General features: G+C 44.8%; 1 protein-coding gene across 2 annotated transcripts in view; it reads left to right on the forward strand.

Annotated features, from left to right (window-relative positions):
* The window catches only part of DALRD3 (DALR anticodon binding domain containing 3), a 321275-nt gene that overhangs the window by 186867 nt on the left and 109424 nt on the right, over positions 1-24984 (forward strand). For both annotated transcript variants that reach the window (XM_069643313.1, XM_069643314.1), the window contains one exon: positions 13827-13885. In XM_069643313.1, coding sequence (XP_069499414.1) covers positions 13827-13885 — 59 coding nt within the window. The remainder of the gene's footprint in view (positions 1-13826; positions 13886-24984) is intronic.

Genomic DNA, 24984 nt, shown 5'->3' on the forward strand with positions numbered 1-24984 from the left:
TCTCTAACCAAGGAATTCCTAGAATAATCTGGAACTGAGGGGCCTTGATCACATCGAACACGATCTTCTCATGGTGTCCATCTTGACTTACTAGCGTCACTTCTTGGGCGGTATGCGTTACTGGTCCGGAGGCTATCTCCGTACCATCCACCGTAGTAATGACGTCCTTTACAGCCCTTGGACAAAGAGTCAGATTCATCCTCAAAACCATTTCATGATCCACATAATTGCCGATGGCACCGCTGTCGACGTAAGCTTCAATCGCATGTAATCGATCCGGATGTTCAGGGCTAATGAGGACCATAGGTATCACGAAATGCGAGGTCACGGAACTGGTTTTAACGCTCGGCAAGAGGACCTCTATTCTTGTCGGGCGAGGTCGTTTCCCTGCTCAGAGTTTGTGACCCTGGTAACTGCAGCTCCTACTGCCTTCTTGGCTGGTTTCACCGGACAATCTCGAAGAAAGTGCCCCGAGTTTCCGCAATAGAGGCATAATTGCAGCTGTTTTCTCCTTTCCCGCTCCTTTTGTGTTAGTGGTCCTTTCAGGCCCCCTATTTGCATGGGTTCCCCGGAGTCTACTCCTTTGGTAGGAGTTGGTGGTTTGGAAAATACTCGAGCATCAAACTTGGAACGATCGGCCTTCCTGTTCTGCAGTCTGTGGTCAATTTGAACGACTAAGTCAATATAGTCCGAACAGTCTTGCGGGGGATTCACTACTTGGGCTAACACATCTTTGAGCTCTCCACGTAGACCTCTATAAAACAGCGTAATCCTTTTGTCCTCAGGCCATCGAGTTTCCACTATCAGTCGGTTGAAAGACGCAATATAAGCCAAAAGGTCTTGATTACCCTGTCGCAATGAAAGGAGCTCATTGTCCAAGGCCTGCCCCTGTGAATGTCTTGCAAACAGTTTTTCCATACTGAGCTGAAAAGCTTGAAAATCATGGAGAACCGGATCATCTTGATTAACTAGAGGGATCGACCAGTCTGCCGCATTGCCACTAAGGTACGAAAGCACGAAAGCTACCTTAGCTTGATCAGTTGGAAAGGCTGCTGGCCGGCATAAGAAGTGCAACCGGCACTGATTAATAAATATTGCAAACCTCTTTGGGTCACCAGAAAATCGTACGGGCGGAGCCAGAGGTACATTCCCAGGTAGGTTGATCTGCACTGGGTTCGTAGAGGATGTTGAAGGAAGATTTGCCCCTGATGCGGGTAAAGGAGTTTGTCCGGCTTGTGACTGTAGCAATTGTCTAGCGAGATCGTCTGTTCGCTCCTTGGAAATAATCAGTTCCCTTCTTAGAGCATTCGTTTCCTGACGGGCTGCATGCACTTCTGCTCTTAGTTCCCCAAGTAACTGGGCTAGCTGGTCGGTATCCGAGGTTTCCATAGCGCCTGGGTGGGAGTTTTGCGGTAGGCTTTGCGTTCTGTAACGCTCACCTGATTCCCGCAGAGGCGCCGGTCTTGACTGGGTGAATGCCGTATCTTCAAAGGTGATGTGTAACACACGGTTGGCTCTTTGGGCTGGACCTCTGTGCACTGTATGTCTGACTCGAAGAGTAAGATGTCTTAGGTAAGTGAACGCCGAGCTCTCCATCTGCCTCGGGGCAGGGTGCCGTAACCAGTTTCTTCACTGGATAAGGGTGCAGGCCTCTTGACCTCAGAGGACTGCTGTCCGTCGTTAACTGCACGAACGGTAAGTTCTGGGCACTTCAAATGTCTTAAAAGTCTTTTGTAATGCTATCTCTTGTTTTGCAGGGTTCCGGCGATGGCGGGCTGATGAGAGTTGAGGATCGAACCCGCGTGAGGAATAGAAGCGCCTGGAAGCACGTAAGTAAGCGCTTGTAGCCTGCTTCACGATGCGCACTAACTGTCCCTTTTATCTTGCAGGTACAAGTTCGGAGCTTTAGAGAAGCTGAAGGGTGCTGGAATACCCACTGGGTTCGGCGTGGGAAGGAGTAATGGCACGTGAGTAATAAAGTTGCCCAATGTCTTTAAACGCACCTTCTTTTGTCTTTCAGATGCGGGATGCAGCGCCGAAGGCCTCCGGAGCGTGCAAAGAGCTGGTAAGCTTTTGTCTTTCAGATGCCGGAATGCAGTGTGAAGACCTCCGGAGCATGCGAAGAGTAGGTAAGCCTTTGTCTTTCAGATGCCGGAATGCAGCGCGAGGCGTTGGTGATAGCCGATGGACCAGGTAAGAGATGCGCTGCCACTGAAGACCGTAGTGCTAACCTGTTCTTTCTTTGTCTTTACAGGTGCTGCTGAAGACTGGATTCCAGGATGGAAAGCCTTTGTTCCCTTAGGCCCAGGATCAGAAGCAGAAGACACGATGAGCGTTCTGCTGCAGAGAATGCAGAATAACGCAAAGCAAGATTCATCCATCGGGTGTGGTTTAAATAGCCTCCTGTAGTGCTTAGGTGTCTCCTTCCACAGCCACGCCTAGGTAAGAAAAGAGTTCCTGCTTTCCAGAAGAGTTCAAGTGTTCTGAACCTAGGGAGTGGCTCCTGCCCCACCCAACAGGAAAAGTAGTCCCAAACAGAAGAGGATCAGGGGTTCAACTGGCAGGTAAGTGAACAGCATGGTCTGCTGCAGGTAAGTCCACCCAAACATTATGAGCCCGGCGCTTCCAGCGCTGGGACTGGGCATCTTTATGAGCCTGGTGCCACCGGCGCCAGGACAGGCTCCAAAAGGTCCCAATTGGGACTGGCTGGCACTCGGAACCGGGGTTATGGGTCTGCTTCCAAGGGAGTCGGGCAAGTCCTGATCTTTTGGAAGCAGAGATCATGACAGGAACTATAGGTGCCAAAGCCGCTCAGGCAGCTGCCTCTTTGCCTTCAGGCGCTGCCGCAGCCGCTCCAAAACAGTCATGAGGCCATGTCCCATGGTCCGCCGGTTGGGGGCAGACTGTCTCAGTATCTCGAAGAATGGTGAGCCATTACTTTGGATGCGTGGGTTCTGGATACCATAGCCCATGGCTACTGTCTTCCTTTCCTACAGCGGCCTCACGACAATCCACCGGGCAATCTCTCTTTGGACCTTCCAGATCCGCTCCTTGTGCAGGAAATCTTGACCCTGCTAGAGAAAGGCGATATAGAACTGGTGCCTGTAGCGGAGAGGAACAAGGGATGGTATTCCCCATATTTTTTTATTCCAAAGAAAGTCAGGGGTTTGAGACCCATCCTGGATTTGCGTTGGTTGAACAACCTTCTCAGGAAGGACAAGTTCAAGATGGTCACTCTTTCTCAAGTCCTGCCGGCCCTTCAACTTCAGGATTGGTTGGTGTCTCTGGACCTACAGGATGCTTACTTTCATGTGCCAATTCATCCCAAGCACAGCATGTACCTGAGGTTTGTGGCTGGCGACTCGCACTTTCAGTTTCGGGTTCTGCCATTCGGATTCACCTTCGCCCCGAGGGTCTTCACCAAGCTCATGGTGGTGGTGGCAGCGTATCTCAGGCGAGGGGGGATTCACGTCTACCCCTACCTGGACGACTGGCTGATCCGTGCGCGTTCTCCCGAGCAATCATTAGATCATCTCGGTCTCACCTGCCGCTCCCTCCACCAGCTAGGCTTCTCCCTCAATTTCAAGAAGTCGCATCTGACACCTTCCCAACAGCTCAAGTGCATCGGGGCTGTGTTTGACACGTCCTTGGGGGAAGTGCTCGTCTCCCAAGGTGAGGGCTCATCACATTGTGCATATGATGGACAAGTTTCATCATGCCCAGAGTCTCCCAACTTTCGAATTCTTAAAGTTGCTTGGCCTCATAGCATCCTGCATTTTTTTGGTGCCAGAGGCCAGGCTGAGGATGAGATCCCTGCAATGGGTCCTCAAGATGCAGCTCTCGCAGTTCTCAGGCAAGATGTCGGATCCCGTTCAGATTCTAATCTCGGTCTCCCAGGATCTTCTGTGGTGGGCCAACGAGGGGAACCTGATGAAGGGGGAACCGTTTTGGCAACCGTGGCCGGAGGTGACTGTAGTGACAGACGCTTCCCTCACAGGATGGGAGCCCATGCTGAAGACTTGACCGCCAGCTGTCCAAACTCCACATCTACCTGTGAGAGATGGGGCCATCAGGCTGGCCCTGAATGCTTTTCTGCTGTCTGTGCGGGGGAAGAGTGTCCTGATCATGACGGACAACACTGTGGCCATGCATTACCTCCACAAAAAAGGGGGGGGTAGTGTCACTCCCGTTGTGCAGAGAGGCAATGCAGCTCTGATTCTGCGCAATCCACCAAGGAATTTTGCACGAGCAAGGGGAGGAGGGTAGGGACATCTTTATATTTCTAGGATGTCCAGGGTCAGAGTGGATGATCAACTCTTTGTGGGATATGCTGGACACCGATTGGGCCAGGCTGTTACCAAACAGACCTTGTCCAGGTGGATTATCCTCACAATTACTGAATGTTACCGATTGGTGGATAAGGACCCTCCTGAAGGTTTGCGAGCTCATTCCACTAGGGGCGTGGCTACTTCCAGAGCCCTACAACGGGGAGTTCCTATTAGGAATATTTGTGATGCAGCCACATGGCTATCCGTGCCTTTGTTAAACATTATTCCCTGGATGCGATCCATGGTCAAGATAGGGCCTTTGGTAAAGTGGTTCTTTATTCCGCCATCTGATTGGGTACTCTAAATTCTTTTCGCTCCTCCATTTTCTGGTACTGCTTTGGGAATCTGTCAAAGATGTGGAATACGTTTGAGGACACAATCCATTCGAAGAACAAGTTACTTACCAACTTGTAACGTTCTTTCTATTTGATGTTCCTGCAACGTATTCCACATCGCTCCCAGCATGCCTCTCTGGAGAATTTCCTATGCGATTGCAACTTACATTTCCGCAAGGTTATGTGCAGTCAAGCAGGCATTGGATATGTGCAGGTCACACGTTATGGAGGAAAAAACATAAACAGGCTACGTGCGCTGTGCGTCCTATTTATAACATCCGGTGACGTCGCCCTCGACAGAGGCCTTCGGGGGATATGGACCCGACGCCATTGACGCAGGAGGCCCTCTGCCAAAAAAGTTTCCAAAGTATGCAGCTGTGGACATTACATGTCAAAGATGTGGAATACGCCAAAGATGTGGAATACCTTGGAGGAACATCCAATCCAAAGAACATTACCAGTTGGTAAGTAACTTGTTCATCTGGGGGTGCACATCCCTAGCAGTGTATCTGAAGTGTTTCGTTGCAATTTCCCTCTGCTGGGGTGGGCAATACATTTCATGGTTTTGGAGGATCGCTGCAGTGAAGATGAATCTCATACCACGTTTACTGTACGTTTGTCTAGCGCTGCCGGTCATCCTATGGGGGAGCAAGCAGGCAAGAATTTCAAAGAGGGTGCTAATGATCCCGACCGCGGTGGGAGGCTTCGGAGGCCCGTATGTGTTCTGATACAACCTAGCGGTGCAGGTCTCTCACATGGTCTCCCGGGGGGACCCAGCTATGCAACTGGCTTTGTAGAGCGGTGGGGCTAGGTCACCTCCCATACATTGATCAGCGATCCCTGGTCGCGGCACATGGTTTCTCACTCCTGTCGGGCCCCCAGAAATAGATTATACTATATGGTTTAGGCACTTGGAGTATGACACAAGGTCCTGGTCCACTCACGCCTGTTTGGAATAATCCGGAGTTTCATCCAGGGTGCAATAGTAGAAGTTTTGGAGCATGGGTAGCTAGTTGAGTGGAATCGCTGCAGCAGATGTACAAGGAGGGGCACCCATTAACCTTCCAAGAATGTAAAGACACCTTTACTCTGCCAGATACTGAACATTTCAGGTATGCACATTTGAGACACTGGACTTCGCATCCCTCCACGAAAACTAGGGCCGCTAGGCCGTTAAATGCCCTTGAAATGGAGGTTCAGTGAGTGGTCTCCAGGGGCAAAGTCTTGCAAATATACAGATTATTGGACAAAGGGGACTCAGTGGTGCGGCTGCCATACATGAGTAGATGGGAAGAGGATCTGGGGGAACCAATAGAGGATGAAGTACATGTTGCGGATATGGGCGAGAATGCATACATCGTCCAGATGCGTCGTGGAGAAAGAATGCTCATACAAGTTCTGTCTTGGGTGGTACCACACGCCAGAAAGGCTTTACTGTACATCTGCAGAATACTCCTCGAGCTGTTGGTGGGGCTGCTCCGCAGCGGCCTCTCTCCTACATATGGTGTGGACGTGTGCAAAGGTAGAGCTCTTCTGGACGGAGGTGTGGTCCAAGATTAAGGAGATCAGATGGCTGGATCTTCCTATGAATCCCCGGGTGATATTGCTGGGTGACACAGGTGACGGGCTGTTTCCATTGTCTGTCTGCTGGCTACACTGATTGGGCACTTTCTTTTGGCAGCCAAACTGACTATCGCATGCAACTGGAAAAATGTGAAGGGCCCGCTGGTCCAGTTGTGCTGGGTTCAAATGTGGCACATTATAGTAGAAAACAAAATTGCTGCAATTCGTGAGGGAAGATAAAATAAATAAATGTAATTGCTTTTTTTCACAGCAAATTCAATAAAAGTTTTTGGGAGAAAAAAATAATAGTGCATTTATTTATTTTGCATTCATTAAGCGCAATAACCCCGGAGGCCTCGAGGCACTGTCAGTCATGATGTCTGGAGTCGAGTAGAACATCACTTAAGAGATTATTTGTAATCATCGTTCTTATGAATTCTAGTTTATTTTGTTCCACAAGTGTTGAATGGGTAAGGGTCTTGTATTTTCTCGAGCCAAACATTTCTGGGTTTCTTTTCTAGTTAAGAGGAGTCATTTGCTATCACTCCTCCGCTGACATTTCTACGGTCCCCAGGAGAGCCTCACATTCCTGGGCCAAACGGTATGCCCATTTTCAGACCCATTTAAAGGCCATTTATGGAATTGAATTCACCCCTGAAAATAAGTCCTCACTGCTATGCAACAACATGGGCGTGAAAGGTCTGCTCGTTCGCACTGGAGAACGAGGCAAGAAACCTGATGCTTTCCATATGGTGATGTGTTCTCTGAAGCCAAGACATGCCTGGAAAGCAGATTTGGCAAGGTACCTAACATTGTTTTGGGACACCAGGTATTCTATATGCGATTGCAAGCCCCCTCAGAGTCCATCAGTGACTTTGGTACTGCCTTGAAAGAGTTGGCGACTACGTGTGCTATTGGCAACATGGCGTATCAATTCACCAGGGAGCATCTCATAGTGCACTGTTAAGTTTCTATAAAATGCAGAAAGCATTATGGATGAGCAAAGATCCTACACTTAAGCAAGCAAAAAAAATTGATCCTTCCATTGGCACGATCAGGGAACTCCAGGCGGAACTTTGCATCGTGTGTCAACAGTGTACCGAATATAAATAAATAAAAATAAAATGCGCATTTATATAGCGCTACGAACCCCGGCTATCTGAGCGCTGCTTATTATTACCCAGGTGTGTGGTGCTCATTTATCGACCTCTGAAGGATGAAAGGCTGAGTTTGGCCCTGCCGGTATTCGAACCTGCGTTAGTAAGCTAAGCAAGATGTCTGAGCGAGCGCTCGACTCGCTGTGCCACTTGACAAAATAATGAGGTTGCAGACCCTTGCAGACCCACAGAGCGTAAAAGCAGATGTTATTGAACCCAAGGCTAAGAAAAGGAGCACGCGATTGTTTACATTGTGGTGGTCAGCATTGCATAGCAAATGACAGAACGTTCCAAGCCACGGACAAAGAGTGCATCGACTGCTACAAAATAGGAGGCTTCAGCGCGATATGCAACTGCAAGCAATGGAGCCCTGTATCCCTGAAGATGCATGCCCGATTGTGACGAAAATCGTTGTGCATTTGTGATTGATGGCTTCACAAAAAGGCTACTTGCAGATTAGGGCTCCATCTACACCATTCTTCCACAAGATGGGCAGTTTTACTGTTTTTTACGGCTGCATGAACAAACTACACAAACCTGACATTTCACCAGGCACCTATGGCGACCACAAAATTGAGTTACTATGATACCAACGAAGTAAGATCCTCTTTAAATACCGGTCATACTCATGTATGTGGCGGCCAAAGGGCCAGCAGTTCTAGGATGGGACGATCATAGACTCTTAAAAATCAAACTAGACCTGTGTTCCAAAGAACAAGTATTTTTCAGAAATTAAATTTGTGGTAGGCGATTCACATTGTGAATGGACCATAAGCTCCTACTGCATAGCCGCACACCAGACTGCTCAATGAAAAACATCTCATGCTTATAAAAACTTGCTGCAAAGTTGCAGGAATAGATGTTCTATGTAGGCAAAACAAGCAAGCAGACTACTTTTCAGGACTCCTTTTACTGACTGCAAATAACATAGGTTAGAACGCTAATGGCAGCGTGGTAGACACAATATTAGATGCTGTGGAGGACACGTACCATGCCTGGGCTAAGTTGGCAGAAGTGTTCCCAAGTAGACCACACCATGTGACTCATCAAATCCTAGACTAAATCAGGTTGGCCACCAGAGAAGAATCTTCCTCCTGCAATATACGCCCTTATGGTAAAGTGGCACCCTACAGAGGATGAGGCTTTTACATCAGAATGGCACATTTCTACTACTGGCAACCCTTATTAAAAGGCTACTTCCACTAGTCCAAGAATGACATCTGACCATCACCATATCTAATCGCTGACTTTGTGAGCAGTGCTGGTTTCCAGGAATAAACGGTGATATGGAGCAATGGATTGCAGCATGTTCAGCCTGCCAGGAAAGGGACAAATGCCTCATAAAGGCATCCCACAGATGTCCCTGCATGAATGGAGTAGGATGCCATGGCAAAAGGTGGGATTGGATGTCATCGTTTTTTTGGCCCACATGCCACCACATCAGAGGTACGCTTTAGTTCTTGTAGACTGCCAAGTCTCCAATTTCGCAAATCTCTCAAATCATGGCTCTTTCAGCAACACCTGACCAAGGTCCAATTCAAATGAACGCACCTACCGGCGCACAGACTTCACAGTACTGCGCTACTGTTAAGAGATGCAGGCCAACATGCCAGTAACACATACTGTACAGCGCTCTGCAGCTCTCGAGCTAGGTCCGCCCTTTAAACAATAAATAAAAAAATAAAATAAGTGTGACCAGAATCTATTTTCTGACAGCACAAAAGTGGTATGACACTACGAGCTGCCCTGTATCGCCCTAGGGGGTAATGGACAGGTTTAGAGGGCAGACCAACTAATCGGAGACCCTGCAGTGGGCCAAGGTGCACAGCATCGACTGTCACCAGGCCGGTCAATGGCCCCCATCTGTACCCACTGACCATGAATTCCACCACAGTACCCACCCCATTGAACCTCAGAGGCTAGAACGCCTGCACTGAACTAAATCCTTCCTAGACCTACGTACAAGGAGGCAGTCCGTTAAAGGGAGATGTTTGACAAAGCAAGTGCATCTGGTATCGACATTGGGGATGAAGTAAAAATCAGCCTCCCACATAAGGACAAGGACACATCCTCCTAGTATAACGCTCCCACTGAAGTTACGTTCAATGACACCATCATCACAGATAAGGTGCAGAAGATGTGCATGGTTGTGTTTATATCAAAATAGATGCACCGAAGACAGCCAGGAAATCGGAGAAGAGAGTGGTTGGCACCCAAAGAGCACAGCCCAGCACTGGATCTTTCACAAGTAGTGAGGATATTCACGTCATGAGACCAGGAGCAAGAGTTGGGTCCATCAGGACTCTGGAGGCGACCAAACTAGACAGCACTCCATCAAGATGAAGCAAGCTCTGGTACAAGAACCCTCATCACCCCAATCCCTAAAGGCACAGAATGATTCATCAACCCTGCGCTGCAGGCAGACCCAGGTTGAGGAAATCTGCACTGGTGAGATCTCCCAGTATGAACTATGTTAAGTCAAAGAAAGGAGATGAAGTAGTATTGGCTCCTCTTAAGATCCAATTTGTCCACATCACTGTGCACTTCTCCAAAGCAGCACACTTGCGAGACGGGTCCGGCGGACTGTAACCTGCACAGCACTTTGAATGTTACTGGTTATCTGTGAATAAACCAATTTATACAAATAAGTAGTAAGAACCCTTGTACCAACTTGCGTGTGTGTACCTTTTATTTACCTCCAGAGGGGTCCTCCCTGTAATACAAGGGGACACAGGTGGGACTTGCTCTCTGCTTTTTCTCCAGGAGGTGCACAGAGTGCTGATATCATTTAAGGGCGTAGGCGTTCTTTTTTACCGCGCTAGAGCCAATGTGTGGTGGTAGGGTTTGAGGCAGATCACTGTTTTAATGCACGGGAGCCTGCGACACCAGGTTGGACACTGGCCTCCTTCACTCCGGTTCCCTACACCTGAAGCCCACATGCTGAAAGAACACTTTCATTAATGGGTGTACCCTACACTGAGCAGGCAGGAGTCCCTTATAATTCTCTGGGCAGCCACATGGGACGAGAACAGACACTTGATAGGCCAACAATTGACTCATGAATTTGAGCTCTTTTTCTGTGGGTTAGGAATGCACATGCGTTTCGGGGGGTGGGGGGGTAGCACGGCACTCTTGAGTCAACAATCGACTATGGCCAGCCTTCTTTTTCACCAGAGTGCCCAAGTGCTAGATGAAACGGAGGTAGCACACTGTCCCTTTGCTTTTCCTCTCTGTTAATGGATGAACTGCCTGGTACCCCTCAGGCGTACTGGGTCACCACTACAACGGTTCTGGACCTTTTTGTTTTTTCTTGGCACTGTGGACGCTTACCCAATGGTCCTAGCTGTGTATTTTTTTCTTTCTTTCTCTCCAACGGTGAAATATTTGTTTTACATGACGGGTAATGTATAATGGTAAAGGACCTGTGATTTAGATTTACACTCTAAAACGCTCAATTTTACCTATTGCAGTTACGCAGTTCACATGTTTATATGTTCACATATGTATAAACCTGTTTAACGTTAAACTTGTCGGTGTAGGTTTTATGACGGAAGTGTCAAAAGTGCAGACTTTTATGTTTCGTTTTCCTGAGGGAATAAGTGACCACACATTTATGTGTGGGTTACATTAATGTATGGATTTGCCAGTTTACATGTTACTCTGGAACGCTGGAAAAACAATCAGACTTTGTGCTTTTTACTATATTCTTCTACGGATCTTGAAAGTGTTGCTGTTTGGTAAATGAGGCCTTCATTTCTCGTTGATGCTGAACGTTCTAGGAGCCCTTTGAACATAGTTACAAAGCCCTTAATAAAAAATGAATTCCTTTTTGTGATGTAAATACACAATTTCAAAAGGAATTAAACTGTGTTACAAGATCAGGCTTAGCAGCAGAGAAACTTTCCTGAGGGTATAATTCTATGGAGGATGTACTCACTGTAGAACTACTGTTACAGATAAGTGACGTTCTCCTGCTTACTTGTATTCATTGTCCCTCAACCCATCTTTCCTTCTGTTGTCCAGCATATCCCACCTTACCCCACTTCTGGCATGAAACAACTTTTCACTTACTACCCTAAAGAAGGAATTGCAGTGTAAGACAAACATGGGGGTAATTGGCGAAGGAGGTTCAGCTTTTGCGCCACCTCGCAAAATGCTTTGGGAAATCATTTACATGTCTCCCTTTACCATGGCTAGAGGTCCTACCCATAGAAGGTAGGGTCACAATAGTAATTAACTGCTGAATCTAGGCATCAACGGGATGCAGATGGATATCTGTCTACACAAATCTGGAACAAAGTACTATTTGGCTACCAAAAGATGTAAAACTGATTTGACAAAAAATCACTTCAGGCAAGTTTTTTCCCTCAGCCTTTTAACTTTGCCAGTTGGGTTCTGCCTGTTTAATTTATTATGAAGCAGATCACTTGAGAAGATGACGTACTAGGGGAAAAAGACATTTATCTGTCGCAGATATCTATGTTGAGGTTTCCAGAATGGCCCTCAAGTTCCATCGTATCGACCGCTGACCTTTATCTCACTTCAACCACTCAAAAATATTTGGAAACTAGAACCATATCATCCCGTACCGTAAAATTGTCCCTATTTTCAGTTTGATTTCTTCCAGCTACGTCAGCTTTTCCACAAGACATATATTTACCATTGTATGTATTTAAGAACAGGATGTAACTGAAAGTAGTCAGTCCTAGGATAAGGTGCTCTTATAGAAGAACATTTTTGGATTGATTTACTTGTAACTAGCGGTGAAGGCCTAAGAGTAGCAACATATACCCGCGATAGGGACTGGAGGACATACTATTTTTAACATTGAAAGCCTGAGGCCAGTATAGACACATTTGCAAGTTACATTGAATGGTTTAGATGCCAGCAGGAGAAGTGGGTTGGGGTGTTACTTTAGTTAAGAGGGTGGGGATAACAGGGACTCCTTCCATTTCTAAGAGCAGATGGAATTTGCACCTCGTTTTGAAGAGTTCTACTGGAACAATGGCTTTTGATGGTCAAGGGGAGAGCATTCCAGTAGAGTGAGGCATGTAGGGTTAAAGAGCAAAAGCAAGAGGAGACATGGGAGCAGGGTACTGATAGGTTGTGGATTGTCACGGAACGGAAAGTTCGGTAAGGAGTACCGTGAGATGCATTCAGCAACCTAGCTTGGACAAGTCCATTGATAAGTTATTAGTAGGAATTTAAAGAGGGCAATTTTTGCATGGAGAACCATCCAGCGTGGCGACTGTAGTAGAGGATCTGCCCAAGTTGAGGACTTTTGAGGCAGAATAGAGAAGGCTACCAAGAAGTAGGCACGCCTCTTATTCACCACATTGGTTTCCTATGTAACTTTAAAGATCGTAATCATTCTCTACTCTCTCCACCAGATCTGTTCATGAACTGTCTGCAAACGGTTTTAAAATGCTGCTGTGATCCCGTTTCATAACCTTACACTGGAATGTTTACCTCCAGCTTCGGAACAACCTCACAACTAACAATTCTCTCCTACCCAAACCTTCTGGAACTACTTTTCTGAGACCAATATCTCATACTTTAAATGCATGTTCAGGGAGGGTATCCGCTGGGGACACATATTTTTCAAATTCCCACCCACAACACATTAGTCTGCAAAGCAGCTTAAAACTCTTTGGATATCTAACATTTGTGCATCCCTTAAATTCTAGCAGTGACTACTGCCCCTTATTCGCAGTATGCAATCTATAAACCATTAAGCTCTTTTACTCGGTGCAGAACTTCAAAGTGAGTATCCTGAACAGTGTCAGTGCCTACCTACCCAGTCTTTATTTCGTGTAATAAAATGGGTTTGAGATATGTAATTATGTTGGTGGAAAACCTTTCTTAAAACGTCCCCATGCATGCGCTACAGGGAGAGAAATTGCAGGGAGTGATTTAGCTACTGCTTGTTCCCTAGAAGAGCTTGGTTGGATGTCGGGAGCTGCTTTTTACCGCTCATGCCTACTGGTACCATAGAAATATATTTTTGATTCATTTAACGGTGTGTGCTTGGGAATGTCCATAAATTACCATTAGGAGCCAGCAATAAGATATTTCAAGCATAATGTGTAATATGTAATGGACAAACAATTAGGGTTTGCATCTCTTGAGGAAGTTTGCTTTGTGGCATGCTGTCTACTTCGTCCTCATTCCACAGAGAGAGCTGATGCTTGGAGGGTGATGACCGATAATGAGTTTCTGGAATATCTTGCCTAGCATGTCTTTATTTTAATTGCTGTAGGTTGATATTTAAACCATGTGGCGCTGTGGCAAACACCTTTTTAAGTTGAACTATATTTTATCAGCCAACTTAAAGCCTGCGTGTTTTTCCTCAAACACGTATGAATTCATAATGGATTTATGTTGCTTTGTGCCAACCATAACCAGATAATTCAGTTCCTGATTATCTTGCATTTCAATTGTAGGCTTGTACCCAAAGTTGCCAGCACCAAGTGAATTGAACTGCAAAACTCTGCGGGAGGAGGTACGTACTGAATGCTACATACTCTTCTGCATAAGGTGTAAGAATTGTTTAGAATGTAGTGGAACAAATGCAAGTTGGAGGACCCTGGGCTAGATTTCTCTTTGTCATGTTAAACAGCATTTCTTTAAAAATATGTCTTGCTTGGCATCTTCGAGCATGGTTGCTGGTGAAAGTCTTTTGTCTTGTGGTCTCCTTATTTACATCTTGCTGATTATGCTTTAAGATCTCAAAATTCAATGTTAACATGCCCAGGTTCAAGTCTTTGAAGCATGGATCTGCAACCTTTGGCTCTCCAGATACTTTGGGTTACAACTCCTACCAGCACTGGTCAGCTTACATCAATGGTGAGGATCGTGGTAGTCGTAGTCCAAAATATCCGGCGAGCCACATGTTGCAGACCCTTGCATTTAAATGAATGCATGGATTACTGGGAATAGGAAGAATGCTTATCACAGGCTTACAGCTTCAGTTGGAGCACATTTCTGAGGTTTGACACTTGTTCCATGGGCTTGCATTCACATCTTGCTGACTTAAAGGTGGGCAATTCCAAGGTTCTAGCAGTGGCCACAGACCAGTGGGTTCCAAAAGAGATGAACCATATGATTAACCATAAAGAGTAATTCCTCCTCGGGAAGAGAATGAGATAGAAACCAGCCAACACCCCAAAATCTCTTCCAACCAGGCACCAAAACAGATAGTGGGATATTTCAAAGTGGTAGTTAGTAGAGGGACACCAAACCCCCAGTTCTTAAGTGGTGGTAAGACCAATTTCAATCTCCACTGAGAAGGGTGCTGAGGCAGTGGGCCATATGGTACTCTGAAGCAAGTACCATAGTTGCTTGGGTAAGACCAGGGGGTTACAGAAGTCATTCTAACTGGGGGTGAGGGGGGAATAGCTTGGAGAGGGTCCTCCCTAATTGAGTGTCTGTGGACCTCACCCAGAAGTGTTGGATGAGATCCCGGTCAGTATTCTAGGATTATTGTCCACTGCCTGTGCATAATGGTATAGGTACATCTACGTAGAGAGACACATGATCCAGTAGTACTGGTCCCCTCTGTACAAGGAAGGTTGGTGGAATTATTGGTTTGGAGATTAGTACAAATACATCATCCTCACTTTGAGAACAAGAGGATGCTGTGTGCTGTGGGCTAGAGACCCAAGTCAAGCCCACGCAGCCCTTCACCAAGTCACGTCCGCAGGTGATAAATTGAGTACCACAAGCAGGTAATAGTGACATTGATTATTACAATGCTTAGAATCATCTGGAGAAATCTGCCATGAACTGCTATATAATCTCTGTATTTTTAAGTCTGAAATGCCATCATTGCTTTCCAAGTAGGTGAAAAGATAGAGAGGACCTATTGTTCAATACAGTGTTGTTCAATACAGTGTCCCCACTTGGTTCTTACTCAGAGGTTAACTCATTGGTATGGGCATATTGCCTCATTGGATAGCTAAATGGCAGAGGCTGCAATAACCTGCAAGCTTGAAAGATACGGCTTGCTGTGATACATGCTCCTTTAGTAGGGGATCTGAAAGAAGTCCTAAATAGGATGCAAGTTGGACAGTCCTACACAGGTCCTGCAGATCAGCCTGCTGCTGTGAGAGAAGAGTCGGAAGCCTGTCTCCGGCTGAGAAAACAATAGAATTTAAGCATATATAAGGGATGAAAAAAAGGTTTTGATTCTGTGGAAATTAATGAAGGTTAGAGTACGGTGAGCAAATGTACATGCATGTCCTAAGAGTATGAGGGTATTGGAGTGATGCAACATATTCATGACATGTTCAATACAGGGCTCTTCCGCTGAGCGGGCTATGATCACGAAATAGTTATTTTGTGCATTGTGGTCAGAGTGGGCTTCTTTCTCTGTGGTATCAAAGGAGAGAAGAACAAGCAGTCACTGTGTTCCCAGGGGTCGTGGTTCCTGCAACCACTGATATGTCACTCATAAGCATTGTCCCCCTTGGGCTACTCGCTTTGGCCACCCTGGGTTAGTAGTTTCCTGCCCCAGGCCTAATATCAACCTTCTGAGCAGTGGTCAGCACTGGTGAATAGCCAGGGTTTCCAGTGAACCATTAAAATATACAGTAATATTTTACTCATTTATTTACTTGACTCCGCTGTTTTCAAAAAGTTTTGCAATTGAAAGAGGAAAAATTAGGTTCATTTTTCTCCCTTCTTTAAAATTTGAAAGGTTTTTCGGTGGCCATATAGCCTCCCTCTCCTTCTTTCATTTCCTTTGAGCCAAATTTCTAGGCCAAATAGCTCATTAGGCGGCTCCACCAAAGGTCCTCGTCGTAAGAAGCGAAGTCCTTGAAGAGGTGTCCCATGTGTATAGATCTTTTTGTAGTGGTACCCAAAACAGGAGCAAATGCCTTATCGTTTCCACTTTATCCTTGGTATCACAATATCGACAGACATTGTTGTTTGAAATTTTTCTTACCGCCAAGATCTCATTCTTTTTTAGTAAGTTTAAGCGTGCTCTTAGGAAGATTGTTCGCAATTTCTTGTTGAGAAATGTTAACAATACTCCATTGTTGATTTCTCTTTTTTGTATTCGTTGGTAGGTGCAATATTTATTTATTTGTAGCTGCCATCTCTAATATTTAGATCCAATCCTATTCTTTTAAGCGTTTTTGGTCTTCATTGTGTTGTTTTCAAGTTCGTCCTCTGTACTTCCAATCATTTCCAATAATGTTAGATTCTTTTTTTTCCACTGCAAGAGCATTTTGTTTTTGGCACTTACTTGTCCGTCAATTATCTCAAAGATTCTTGATCGGGGAGTCCGTATCTTTCTAAACAGCATCAAGCCGTTCAGGTCAACCATGCCTTTGAGAGATAGCAAACTCAGTTCTCTCCTTATTGAAGCCATCGGGGTAGAAGAGGGGAGATTTAAAACCTTCCGCCAAAAGTAGACTTCCAATTGGATCCAGATTATCCCAGGGATTGAGGGCATTTCTTCCACTCCATAGGTAATATCTGGTATAAATTTAGTTTTGTAAAAGTTAATCGCCAGCTGCAAGGAAAAGCGAGCACATTTTTTGTCCATTACCTTTGTATTGAGACATTTTATTTTGGCACAGAGGGATTCTTGCATTGGTGTTTTCCGAAGGGCTCCCATTAAGTATTATACCCAAGTATATAAAGCTCTTGACTTTCTCAAGTTTAACTCCCTCAATATACCTTGCGCTTGGCTGTTTTCTCCAGGACCATAATTTTTGTTTTACCTTTGTTGAGTTGAAGATAGTTCTCTTTCAGGTATGCATCCAGGCCATCAAGTTTTTATTGGAGACCAATTATGGAGGATATCATCTGCATATAATATTCAGCTGACTTTCTCGTTTCCCATCGTTAGCGGAAAAGATATGATCAGTCTTTCTGTAACCTTGAGGTCGCCCATGTATGCATTATATAAGGCTGGCGCCAAGGGGCAGCCTTTTTTGATGCCTCTAAAGATCACAATTTCATCGGAGAGGTTTCTCGCCGCACTGAGTCGAACTCGCATTGAGGTTCCTGTGTATAGTTCTTTAATTGGGAAAAAAGAGGTTTGTTGCTCCCGGCTATCTTGCTTGTAGTTTGTGAAATAAATATTTTTGACACTTTGGTTAGTACGAATTAATTCGTTTATTGTTGGTGTTTTTCTGGGTGATTTTTTCATAAGTACATGTGTTTTTGAGTCAGCCGACACGTGTTTCGACCTTACGGTCGTTCTCAAGGCTGAACAATATTCAATTCGTGACAAGGTAGTGACATATTACATTATTTTCAGCAGTGGTGTTAAGGTGATGTGCAAACATAGTGACAGGTAATAACATGACATCAAAAAACATTGATGTGTCGGTATAAAGAAAGTTTGCAAATGGAAGAGAAGGAGGGAGGGAGGAAGAGAAGAGAGAAGTAAGTAGCTGGTTGAAAATGTACTAATGGTAAAATAGATTGAGGTGAGTGCCTCTTACCCAATTACGGTTGCTGTGTGCCCTCAGTGGGGTTCTGTAATATAAACTGTCCTTTACGGCAGTCCTGGCTCCTTGGCTTAGGTCTACAAAAACCATGAACATACTCCGGCTCCTTCCATACATTTTATGTTTCTTTCAATTAATTTTGCAATGTAACATAATTGTTTGTACGTTTAAATTTATTTTTGCTTAAATGTATTATGTATAAACCCATCAGCCTCAGATGAAGAGCAAGAATCGCTCGAAACACGTGTCAGGCTGTTTTCAAACCACAAACCTGCAATTGTAGCAGTTTGTAGTATCTTTTGGTGTTGGCGCAGCAAGACTGGAAAACCCCCCTTCTTAGGATCGAAACTTAGTTGTGCTCCAGAAAACCTTTCAAGAGGATTGATAACAGTTAAGTCAGATGATGGATTCTTGAAGTGTGCCGTAAAGCAAGTCACCCGTTGTTTGTCTCCAATGTTATTTAGTAAGGCATCTTGGGTGGCATTGGCAGACGAGGTTATTAACGACCAAAAGTCCTTGGAACGTTTGCTTCAGATGGTTTTGAGCATGATTTCTGAATCTACTTGGTATAAGGAAATTGTGTATGATTTTATCCAATTTTTATATGCCTTAGTCGCTAGTTTGGCTAACTCCTTATTTTCCACAGTAGGGGAGATTTTTGCTTGTCTTGTTATTTTGTCACATCTCTTTCCTTTTTGCAACCATAAGTGGATTCCTTTTATGTAGATGTTGCTTCATGTTTACTAATGTATAGTAATATTTTACGGAAGTGCGTTTGCAAGTGTGGATACAGTCTTTCAGTCAGCTTTGAATGCTGTTTGAAATTGCGGCTGGATACTTTGATTCTCGTGGAGAGTGGTCTCCTGAGTGGAGCTATCACTCTGCGAACTATGACCTGAGTCTGTGGAGCCTAAGAGATCACAAAAGGCAAAGCCAGCGTTGTCCGCACACACATCCGGAAGTGCGTTTGCAAGTGTGGGTACAGTCTTGAAGTCTGGCAGCTCAGCGCCCGGTGTGAGGCGAGGTCGGCGTTGTAGCATTACGGTAAGCGTATTGCCCAAAAAACTGAAATATTTAAGTTCCTCTTCACCACCCAGTGATCAAGTATGCCAGGTAAAGTGACAGCTAAAACTAAATCGTACAATCTGAGAAAGAAAAAGCTGTAATGTAAGACTGTACTTGAGTCTAAAAATAATGAGCAGGGCAGAATCGTTACCTCTCAAAACCCCTCTAATGAGGGTGGAACTGTCATGCCTCGGTGACGGTGGCAGATTTGGAACCGCTGGCGCTATGGTCCGCCATAGTCCGTTCCGTCACGTTTGTTCTTTGGGTTTTCTTACTGGTCTAGTTGTTGCGCGCGTACGTGACCAGAGGTATTTCTACAACCACTTCCGGTTTACGGACGCGTTGCAACGCTTCCTGGTTACCCATCTGTTTGTTGCCTAACGCTTCTCCTGCGTTCCTTCCCCGTTGTTTGCAGACCGTGTCCCTTCCTTTCTCCTCCCTCGAGCTACTCTTTTTTATTTACTCCTTCTCCCTCTCCCACCTTCTTTCTTATTATCTACTCTGTTTCCTGTGTTTTCTCTCCCTCCTCAGCTGTACTCACTTCCTTTGTACTCCTCTGTACTCTCCTGTCCGCCTGTGTACCAGACCTCAGCTCACCTTTTGGATTGCCTCGCCGCCTTGACTCTGCAATCAGCTTCGCATACCATCCCATCTACCGGCCCACTCCAGTCAACTAAAGAGGTCTCTCAGGGGTTTTTTGTGCCGTTGGCTTTTTCCCCTTCTCGACGTTCCCGGAGGATTGCCCTTTGTCACCCTTGTAGGTGGCACGGTGGCATCCTTCCGTGAATGTCCCTATCTCCACAAAAAAAGGAGACCCACCTTTAGCAAGCCCCGCCCACCTAGTGCCTTTCTGCTTGCCGCTCTTTTCCCTACGTAAGGAGCCCTCCAGCCTCTTTTCCTTTGCAGCTGAGGAGCAGGTGTAAGTGGATATAGGTCACCTGGCCTAAGCCACGCCCACCTGGTGCCTTCCTGGTTGTCGCTCTTTTTCTCCACTTAGCAAGCCCCGCCCAACTGGTGCCTTCCTGCTTGCCACTCCTTTTCACCACTTAAGGAGCTTTCCAGCCTCTTTTCCTTTGCAGCTGGGGAGCAGGTGTAAGTGGATCTAGGTCACGTGGCCTAAGCACCACCCACCTTCTTAGGCCTGCCTCTTCCTTCCTGCTCTTAACTCTTAGATCAAGGGTGTCTCTTGCCCGGGCGTCCAAAGTGAAGGGGCAGTCAAAGAAAAGGGCAATTCCTGTTTGGACCTGTTCAGACCAGGAGGATCCAGGGTCCGACCCCCTGCTAAAACAGCAGGTAAGCATGCACAAACATGTGTTTACACCCTCCCCACAGGCCATCCCCACCCTCTCCGGTCCCCCCGTGTTGTTCCCTTGTGCCCCCCTCCTTCCTGCACACAGGAGTCTGTCCTGATACATTCTGATTTCACCATCACTGTCTTGTGGCCATTGCTGGATTTTACTTTTATGGACTTCATTGATTCACGGTGTGTCACCCTTTCTCAAATTTCATGCTGAACTTCCTTTGCATCTTGTACTCATAGTGGCCCTGAATCATGCTGTTCCCATCTTCATCTTGTATCCAGACTTGCAACATTATGTGTTACTACTGATTTCTGCAATTGTATTCGCTCTCCCCTCTTGCTTCTCCACTCTTTTTGAGTGCTTATTCTCTGTTCTCTACTGCCCTCCCCCTTTTCCTATCTCCTCCGCTCCTCCCCTTACTTTCTTCTATGCACTTATTCTATCAGAATTGTCCCTGGACCTAGTATGATAGCAACCTCGTCTGTCGCTCCCCCATCCCCTTACTGTTCTCCCCCCCTCCAGCACTATCTGAAACGTTGTCAGGCCTAGTACGATAGTCATTTGTGTTCCTCCCCTACCCTTTCTGCACCCCTCCCCCTCACCTTTTGTTTTCCTCCGTATCTACCAGAAATGTTGTCAGGCCTAGTACGGTAGTCGCCTGTCTGTTTCCATTTCCTTCCCATTTTCTTCCCACTCTCCCCCTCCCTTCCTTATCTATGTTTTAGCTCTTGCACTATCTGAAATGTCGTCAGGCCGGGTACGATAGTTAATTTCACATCCTTACTGTTCATGGCCTGTAAGAATGTTGTATTTTCCCTTCTTCCCTCCCTTGCCTTAAAGGCCTCTGAAACACATTGTGTATAGGCGCTATATAAATAAACTATCATATATCATATCATAATGCCACCTCTGAAATGTATCAATCACGGAAGCAGAGGTGGCTATTGAAGCGTCTCAAGGTTTGTGAGTCAAAAACTAAGCAACAAAAATAAGCGCATTTGGTCGATCCAATAAATTCCGCTTTCATGTCTATTCCAAAAAGAGTCGAAGAAATTAAGCAAGACAGAAATCTGTCGCAAGAAAAGACTCACAAATTCCATAGGGACTCTTGACAAATTGGTTGGTTAAGGACGCTAGTGTTGGAGCTAGTGATCCGGGAGGGATAATGTATAATTGAAGGGAAAGATGCCCAAAGGAAGATCTCAGACTGGTAGTCTCGGAAGTTTTGGGACTCCAGGAACTTATGTAAAAAATAAATGGGCCACAAGGAGAAATGGTGAGCTAGGTCTGGATGAACAAATATTTATTATATCGAGTATATTTCCAGACTTGCAGAAAGTGAATAAATTGTTCATATTTGCTTCACTTGTTACAACAAATACCTCCATTACGTGTCCTGAATACCCAAGATTTTGACTTTGTGGAGCCTCTTGATTAGGTGATGGTAGTTACTCTCGAATTTACGGTTGTATGGCCGATACAGCCTTAATTATTCGTTCCCATATGATTAATTTTCACAAGATGGGGATACGATTTAGATGTGCTTTGTGACATTTCCTCAAGTCACCAACGTGATCAAAGTGAAGGTTTGACTAAAGCGAACACTGCTGGGTCCAGTACAGCTGTGACCAGACCTTCTAATGAAAATGTAAACCTGCGAGGGTGGGTATGGTCAATGGGGTTTTTGCCTGCGAAACCGATAAGTTCATGGAACACACAAGGCCATTCTCATCTCCTGAGCCAAAACGGCTTGGTTAGCTATTTAACCAAAAATATTTTTTTAATTCTGCAGGAAAAATGGTTAAAGTCATCACTGCATGTCGATGGTTTTCAGATTTTTCAGGTGCCAGCTAAAAAAAGTCCTTTTGGGACGATCCTATGGTGGCTTGATAACTGGTATCAAAAGTAATTTAAAATCTGTCTAAATGTAACTGATAATGTTTTGGCCTCAGAAGTACAGCTGTCGGACACCCCAGACAAACGCCTGCTATTCATAAACGTGTATGACCCTCCTGGAGCAGGATTAACTCACTTGACTTTTGTACATGCCACTCTGATACTAAGTGGGGTCATGAATGCAAAGGTGAGTGGGTATTATTGGGCGGAGATCTAAATGCAAAATGTCATGATAAAACGGTTTGTGCCCCATTTGAAAATGTGAAGGAAAAGAGTGTTATGTTCCATTAAACATCAAATAGTAAGGGTAGACTTTGGTTGGGATATCTTCATGATTGTCAATTAATCATGCCAAATGGCCGGACAGAAGGTGATCACACAGCCAGTAATACTTTAAGCAATGGGAAGGGTGAAGCTACCTTAGATTATTTATTTCACAGCAATGATCTAATCCAATGCATTACAAGTTTGCATTTCTGATGGAGCAATCACAGAATTCCGTCCATAAATTTGATACTTGTGCAGGATCAGCCTATGTGTAAAATGGGGGATCTGGGATCATTGGATAATTGGAACAATTTAATGGTGAATGAAATTGAACAATGTTTTTCGAAGCTTGACTGGAATTTTTATGCAGTGTTAGGTGTTTGATAGGAATATAAGGGATGCAAAGCAATGCATGCAATGGGAAATCAGGCAGGCTAAAAAATCAGATATTGAGGTCCAAATAGTAATGGAAAAGGATCAGAAGAATGAATAATAACCATTGAAATTGGGTAAAAAGGTGGAATTATCCCTGTAAAAATGCCCAGTGGCAGCAACTATTCTCAGTAGCAGAATCTGGCGATATCAGATCCATGTAGCAATTGCTGAGTGCACACAACCAAGTAGACCCATTCAACCTGTCATTGTGTAGGTGTCAACATGACAACCTTACAATTGAATGGAATAAAGGAAATGTAGTTATTTAGGTGTTATCATCATGCGCACATATTGTTACTCAATACTGTAACAGAATCCCAAGTTCCACAGTGATACAAATTAAGAACAAAATGTTATATAAATTCTTAAAAAATATGTATAGAAAAAGAAACAATTCCTCAACTTTTAAAAAAAAACTCAGCGATTCTTACTTGTGCACCTCTTTAAAGTGACTTGTGCAACAGTTAAAAGTATTTGATGCTACAATCAATAATCTGTTTAAAAATTGTTACTCAATGCTTATCACTACCTCAATAAGTGTGTGCCACACAACCCCAGTTTTAATCTTAAAATATCTGTGCTACTAATATGTAGCAGAAAAATGCCAATCAGTGGTTTATGGAATAGCTGCTTACAGATGCAGTTGCTATTGCTGAGAGCAGCCAAGGGCCCCAAAGATTGAACAGTTGTGAATACTATCAATAACGATTGCTGGGAGCGTTATGTTTCTGAAAATATTAACCTACATTCAGGGAATCCTTCAGTAATGAGTACAGGTTCTGCTGTCTGGGCACTTGCTATAGATCAGGAAAGTATCCATGCTGCTATATGTATATTAAAGAGACTGTGGGCACCTGGCCCAAATGATACAGTGAACTGTGGTGTTTAAAAGAGACCCAGATACATGGGCTAAGTTGTTACATGCTCTTTATATCAAAATTTGTCATAATCAAACCATTCCAGAATCTTGGTGCTGCGCTTTGCTGATCCCTGTGTATAAAAGAGGCCCCTGCTTGTTAACATCGAATTATAGACTAATTTCGATATTCGACGTGATGGGGGAAATATTTGCTGCATTTTTCCTAAAATGGCTCCAGGCGTGAGAGACAAATAGTATTGATGTCTTTCAGACAGGTTTCAGACCAGTATCATCAACCTTACATAATTTGAGATTAGTTGATAGATTAACTGCATCCTTCTGCAAGGGCAGCCCTGTATTATATCAAACCTTTGTTGATTTTGAGGCTGCCTTTGATAGTGTTAACTGTGATATTTTATGGGATAAAATGGGAAGCCCTCTTGACCTATTGTAGATTATTAAGCTGCTGCACCTTAATACCAAGGTTCAAGTAAGATCGAGTAGTGAGGGTCACTTCACAAAGTGGATTCCAACAAACTGGGTCAAACAGGGGTGTCTGTTGGCCCCCTGTTATTTAATCTTTATTTAGCAGATCTTCTGTCTAGACTCGACTGTTTGGCAAATTGTCCTCCCAAACTTGGAAATGACGATCTTGTATGTTTGCTTTATGCAGATGGTCTTGTACTCTTTGACCACACGTTTGTGGGCTTAACAAGAACTGTGAAAGAAATGTGCTCATATGCGGATGAAAACGATCGGCCCATCAACTTTGATAAACTAAGATTATGCAGTTCTCAAATAGACAAACAAAGATGCTGGTATTGTCAATGTATCAGGCATTATTGAGTATGTGGACAGCTATCTCTATCCAATTGTAGAGATTAGTAGAACATTAGGTTATCCAGAAATGAAGCTGACAAATCTAGAAAAGTATTTCAGCTCGATGCTTTATTTAATGGTTTCGGAAAACAAACTATGGGCTATAGTCTAAAGGGACTGCTGATATTTTATACACAAAGCTTATGCCATGCAATTCTTTATGAACTGGAAGCCCTGACACTATAGGATTTTGTAAAGATGATAACAAGTCACACCATCGATGTATCATGTCAGCTTTATTTTAAGCATGAAAGTAAGAGACCCCCAGCACAACAATGTCCAGGGTCCAACTGACCACACTCAAAGAACAACATTCCAATGCACTGGCATCTCAGAAGGCGATGACATAGATAAGTTCTAGCATGGAATAATGCAGTTCTATAGCAGGCCAAGGTGGCACTAACATAAAGATAGAAACAGGCTTTCACAGATA

This window comes from Ambystoma mexicanum, chromosome 2p, assembly GCF_040938575.1.
Source record: "Ambystoma mexicanum isolate Mex_15411 chromosome 2p, UKY_AmexF1_1, whole genome shotgun sequence".
NCBI classification, from domain to species: domain Eukaryota; kingdom Metazoa; phylum Chordata; class Amphibia; order Caudata; family Ambystomatidae; genus Ambystoma; species Ambystoma mexicanum.